This window comes from Nicotiana attenuata, chromosome 1 (genome assembly GCF_001879085.1).
Source record: "Nicotiana attenuata strain UT chromosome 1, NIATTr2, whole genome shotgun sequence".
In the NCBI taxonomy this organism is placed as follows: domain Eukaryota; kingdom Viridiplantae; phylum Streptophyta; class Magnoliopsida; order Solanales; family Solanaceae; genus Nicotiana; species Nicotiana attenuata.
Genome location: NC_031989.1, coordinates 36111857 through 36118248, shown reverse-complemented (window position 1 = coordinate 36118248; position 6392 = coordinate 36111857). Strand labels below are relative to the sequence as shown.

At 39.8% G+C, this 6392-nt stretch overlaps 1 protein-coding gene across 1 annotated transcript in view; it reads left to right on the top strand.

The window, feature by feature from the left end:
• The window catches only part of LOC109235011, a 24574-nt gene continuing 19485 nt past the window's right edge, over positions 1304 to 6392 (top strand). The window contains exons 1-2 of the mRNA XM_019401032.1: positions 1304 to 1373; positions 3873 to 3984. Of these exons, the coding sequence (XP_019256577.1) occupies positions 1304 to 1373; positions 3873 to 3984 (182 nt within the window). The remainder of the gene's footprint in view (positions 1374 to 3872; positions 3985 to 6392) is intronic.

Below are 6392 nucleotides of genomic sequence, written 5' to 3'. Positions count from 1 at the left end.
TAGGCGGCTCCTCGAAGCTGGAAGGTAGTGAAGGAAATCCCGCTCAATCCTAATATGCCCATAGTACGGAGGATACGGTAGCACTCCTCAAAAAATCCAAGGGCATCCTCTGAGGCTAGCCCGCTAAATGTCGGAGGCTGATACTTCTTGAACCTCAAGCCTCTTCTGCTCCTCCTCGGAAACTAATGCCCTCTCCTCGGGCTGAGCTGGGGCTGCCGGATGTACAGGAATAGCCTCTGGGACCCGATCAATATGCACTCGCTGCTCAGGAGTGCGGGCGTCGGGAGTCTGTGCTCCTCCCCCGGCCTGGGATGTAGCTGCAGCAAGGGGAAGCAACCCTGCCTGAGCTAGAGTGGTGTACATAGTCATAAACTACACCAGAATCTCCTAGAGTGCTGGAGTAGTAATAGCAGATGCATCAGGTGTCTGGACTGCGGCTGGTACTGCTGGTGATACCTCGGCGGCAGCTCGCACGGGTGCTCTGGCTGCACCACGAGCGCGTCCTCAGCCTCTACCCTGGCCTCGGCCTATGACGGCTCCAGTAGGGGGCGCGGGCGCCTGATCATCTCGAGTAGCACGTGTCCTCACCATCTGTGCGAGAACAGAAGACAAAAGTTTAGAATGGTGATATCAAAATCTCGCAGGAAAAGGAAATCAAATGAAGTGGAGCTTTCCTAACAGTTACATAGCCTCTCGTAGATATGTACAGACGTCTCCGTACCGATCAGCGAGACTCTAATAAACCGGCTTGTGATTCATGACTCCTATGAACCTGAGCTCTGATACCAACTTGTCACGACCCCGGTTCTCCCTCCGTGAACCATCGTGAAGGCACCTAGTCCCTACAACTAGGTAAGCCTAATAGTGCGGAAAATAAACCAATTTGCAGAAGAAAACAAGTAAAACCAAAAATAGTGAATAAAATAGTGTTTAATAGTGCCACTCGGCATACACCATATCAACTTTCAAATACTAATACCTTTCCCAAACCCAGAATCTCATGAAATCACAAGCTAAGAATAATACATAGTGCTCTAACTCCAGAATGTCTAAAACAAAGTAAATACAGAGGGGCTGTAACTACAAGAGAGAATGGAGAGAGACTCTTCGATCTGCGGACGCGGCAGATATACCTCGAAGTCTCGAAAAGAATCGCCTCGCCTCAAGGATGGTAAGTCTAAGTAGAGGTACCTCGATCTTCACATAAAAAACATGCGCAAGAAGGGTAGTGACGAGGAAGGTCGGGGCCCTACTGAGATTAAATAAAATATAAAGTCCGACAATGTAGAACAAAGCAGTATAAATGAGTACAGCAGTAAGAGTAACACAGGATATAAAAGATAACGACAATGGAACAGGAGCAAGCAATCATGGTAAACAAACACAGCTCAACTCAGAAGTAACAGTAGGGGGATCTCCTATGATATCGTCCTATTGTCCCCAAATATAAATAATCCAGTGGATCTCCCAGGTGCAGTCCCATAGTTCAACTCATAATTGCGCGGGGATCTATCGAAATACCACATCCGTATTCCCAAATATAAATACTCAATACTGGGGGAATCTACCGGGTGCATTCCCGTAGTTCTAATGTAAATATGCAGGGGGATCTCCCGGAATACTATTCCGTAGTCCCAAAGTAAACATACAGGGGAGCTCCCGGGATACCGTCCCGCAGTCCCATTGTAAATACACACCAGCAACAAGAAACTCAATTCAATCAATTTTACACCAAGGTAAAGCTGGTATTCCTAACTTAGCATGCTGCACATAATTCAAGTAGGGCAGTAGAACAAATAAGCAGTTAAATCAATTAGACATGCTTCCCTAAGCTAACAATAGGCTTAACTTGCAAGTAATGTAAACACGAGAGGAAAACACAATTCTAAGTACTTAATGGAAATTGGATTTTTCAACAATTAGCACAAGTACGCACTCGTTACCTTATATACAAGGCATTTCATTTAACAAATATACAAGTCCTACGGGGAAGGTCCACCACACAAGGTTAGGCAAGCCACTTACCTCGAACTAGCTCAAAATCAACCCGAAACCACGTTCTTGCCACGAGTATTCGACTCCAAATGGCCCAAATCTATTCAATTCAATTGCATAATGTAAATAATACTTCAAGTAACCAATTATACAAATAAATTCTAAGCTAATACGCAAAATTAGGTGAAATGACCAAAACGCTCCTCGGGCCCACGTCTCGTAATCGGGTAAAATTTATATTTTTGGATTCCTCATACTCTCACGAGTTCATTTATATCAAAATTATCCCCATCCGACATCAAAATCGTGATCCAAATTCAATTGTTAGGTCTAAGAACTTTTCAAATTTTTCTTCAATTTTTCCACCCCAAACTCGAATTTAAAGGATGAATTTAAGCATAGATTCGTGGAAGACAAACAAAAATGAGTAAGAATCACATACCCAAAGCACCCACGTGAAAATCCCTCTCAAAATCGCCTATCCCGAGCTCCCAAATCAATTTTTCCATGGTTTTGAACAAACCCTCGATTCTGCACCCTTTTCTGTCCAGTAAAACCGCATCTGTGGTCGAGGTAGCGCACCTGCGATCCCGCACCTGCGGAAAATACATCACAGGGGCAAAAAGTCACTGACCGGGCAGGGCCGCATCTGCGGTTTCATGGCCGCATCTGCGGCACCGCATTTGCGAAACCCAGCCGCATCTGCGGATCCTGGAGCCCTGAACCAAAAATGCTTATGCGGCCACATAGCCGCTTCTACGGCGCCGCACCTGTGGCCCCAAACTCGCAGGTGCGGTTATGATAGGAAACCAGCAGCTCAAGCTGCAACTCTAAACTCCAAAATCCTTCCGTCAACCATCTGAAATCATCCCGAGGCCCCCGGGATCTCAACCAAAAACACAAACAAGTCTAATACCACTTCCCAAACTTATACCAATCCTTAAAGCACCTAAAACAACATCGAAACACCAATTTAACATCGAATTCAAGCCTAAAAGCTTCAAAAACTCAAAATTTACGCTTTCGATCAAAAAGTCTATCAAAACCTCGTCCGAATGACCTGAAATTTTGCACGCACATCACATTCAACATTACGGAGCTACTCCAACTTCCAGAATTCCGTTCCGACCCTCCGATCAAAGTCTCACTATCGAACCGGAAACTTCAAAAATCCATCTTTCGGCATTTCAAGCCTAATTTTGCTACGGACGTCCAAAACACAATCCGATCACGCTCCTAAGACCCGAAATCACCCAACGGAGCTAACGGAACCATCGGAATCCCATTCTGAGGCCGTCTTCACACTATTCTAACTCCGGTCAAATTTTAACACTTAAGCTCCCATTTAGGGACTAAGTGTCCCAAAACTCTCCGAAACTCAAAACCGAACATCCCGGCAAATTCAAAATAGCATAAATAAATACGGGGGAAACAGTTAATAGGGGATCGGGGCGTAAATTCTAAAAACGACCGGCCGGGTCGTTACAATAATCTCATGTTTTAGTCGATTATTACATTCAAATTTGGTGCACTTCAGTTGAGTTTGAACTTTAATCGCTAGTGCTTTGCACTAATTGTGTATTTTATGCCTTGTAGGAAAGATTCCGAGCTATGTAGATGTTATGGAATGAATTCAAGTGATTTAGAGCTTTGAAGCCTGAGTAAAAGCCCAAGGAATTAAGTAGGGATCATGTTCGGGGATCAACAGATGATAGCTAAGAACGAACGAAGAATCGAGTAGGCATATTGTGTACTGTCTAGTAAAATAAACATAACATTTCGCTCAGAACTCCATTTGGACTCCACAATATATTTTTGGAAAGCTAATTCAAAGGTCTACAACTTCCATGATTTACATTTTTTCAAATTCTCAACAGAACAGGGTGAAAAGTGCGCGGAAAATGCGCAGAAAATGCGCGGCCGCGCATTGACCGCGCATATGGGGCAGAACAGTGTGAAAAGTGCGCGGCCAAGTGCGCGGCCATGCACGTACTATACGGGAAAAGTGTCATTTTTTGCATAAGAGAAGGTGTAATTGTTTGGGCCCGACCCTACTTGGTATATATACATGGAAAAAATTGTATTTTGAGGACTTTTGACATAATTTAAACCTAAGGAAGCTAAGGAGAAGAGGGAGAAGCAAGAGCACAAGGATTTCACCATTTATCTTCACTAAAGACAAGGATTTGGATGTTTTATGTTTTTCTTTGACTTAAACTTAATTGTGATAAATTTCTCCATATCCATGGAGTATTCTTCTTTAGGGTTTGATGGATTTGGTGTATTGATACTTGTTTGTGGATAATTAACTCTAGTTTTTTATGTATTAAATCATCTTGGATATTTTAATCGTTGCTTCTATATTCACTAGTTCATGTAACCGAGTGTTACATCCCGTACTTTTCTATAGAGGATTTGAGACACTACTTTTAATGACCACGACTATTAATATGAGACGGAGGGACTATAGTAACATGAATTAAAGACCTCTTATCGATTGAGACTTTCAAAAATAATTTGTGATGCCCCTAGATATTGTGGGCATGCACGCTAGCTGCATTGATCATGTATTCAACAGAGTTTAGCCAAGGCTTGTAGGCACATATAACCTTTGAAAATTCATCGTAATGGAATTCTTGTGTTGGTCATCAACGAGAAATTCTTAGTAACCACAAGTCATCAGCTCTGATTAACTACGTCCCTACACTTTATACATATTACTAAAAAGGAAAATAGGGAAGAGAATGGAGGACATTTGAACATTTGTAGGTTTGAGTATATCATCTTTGAGTAGAGCTATGCAAACCACTAAATTACCTCTTAACTTTTGTTTTCTCTTTATGACTAATAATTATATTTAATGGTATCACTAGGAATTTTAAGTGAATCTTTTATTATGCCAAATAATCCAACACCTGGTTCGTAAAAGATGTATATCATATGGTAATTAATAATCGTAAAGTACAAGCTAAGTAACTACATTGTTCATATCCTGTTGTTAGCAAAATAATAAAAATAGAAATTTATTACCTCCACGCCAGCTCTAAGCCATACACGTGATTTACTATATGCATGATTGCATCAATCCTTGATAAGTAATTGTGTAAACTGAAGCAAGAAGTATTTATAAAATACATAAAATTCAGTAAATATTGTAATAAAGTTGGTAAAACAACCTTGATACCGTTAGATACATTTTGATATGGTCTGTCTAATTCTGCAAATCTGTGGAAGGAAAGAGAAAAAAATGGACAAGGAGTGTTGCAGCTCCATTACTGTTTCTGAATTTAGTAATGTATTTTATTGTTTTAGGTTTTGCTAGTTGGTGTCTTAACAGGTACATTAATGGCCAAACTAATCATCCTAGGAAGTTCCCCTCTCTCCTCTTTACCCTTTAAAAATAGGGATCTTTATACAAATAATCAATCGGTTAATCGAACTTTATTTTTTAGTAGGTATACATAGATTATATACATTTTTTTGTCGGTATACATATATAAATTATACACGGAACACTTTTTTAGCCAGTATATATAGATTATACATATACAATTATACATATATTATGTATCAGATATTTTTAGGTTAAGCAGTTATATTTGTCGTAATTTTTATTGTAAGCAGTTATATATATTGGGTATTTTTAGTTTAAACAGTTGGATGAGCGACTGTTTAGGTTAATTCTTCTTTAAAATATTGGGTCAAGGTCAAGCTGTGTGCTATTATGAGAGGTTTATTTATTGTTTTTGTCCTAGTTATATGCGCTGATTTTTGTGTGAGTTCAACAAAACAAAATGTTACAATAAATGGAAGCTAAAAATGAAGGCAAATTACAAAGATACTGATGTAGAAACATGATTTTTCTTATGAAACGGTTTTGAAGATTTAGTTCTGAAGTGAGTTCTTTGTGGCTTGAAGTATTATTGAGTAGATATTGTAATAGAAATAGGATGATTCGTGAGACTGTTTGTGTTCTGTTGGCATCCTGTTGATGTAGTCGTCATATTACAGTGGTTAAGGCAGTGAAAGATACGGTGAGGTCGACCAAAAGTGATGATTTACTGTCACAAGTATGTTAAGACTATCCCTTCTTATTTTTTGGCATGATCTATATGATACGAATGAAACGAGCAAATGCACAGATTCCATAAATGACTCTAGTCATAGAAATACTAGGGGTGTCTATATTCTTGTTTCCCCCATATAAATTATTATTATATCTTTTGTTTATGGGTCTTAGAAAAATACGTATTTGATATAGTTTATCCGAAAGGTATGTTGATTTTTATGGCATTCCGAGAAGATTTTATTAACGTATTTCATATGCATTTCATGCATTTATACATGCACATTGACCCATGACCGGATGGCGTTATATATGCGTGTGTGTATATATA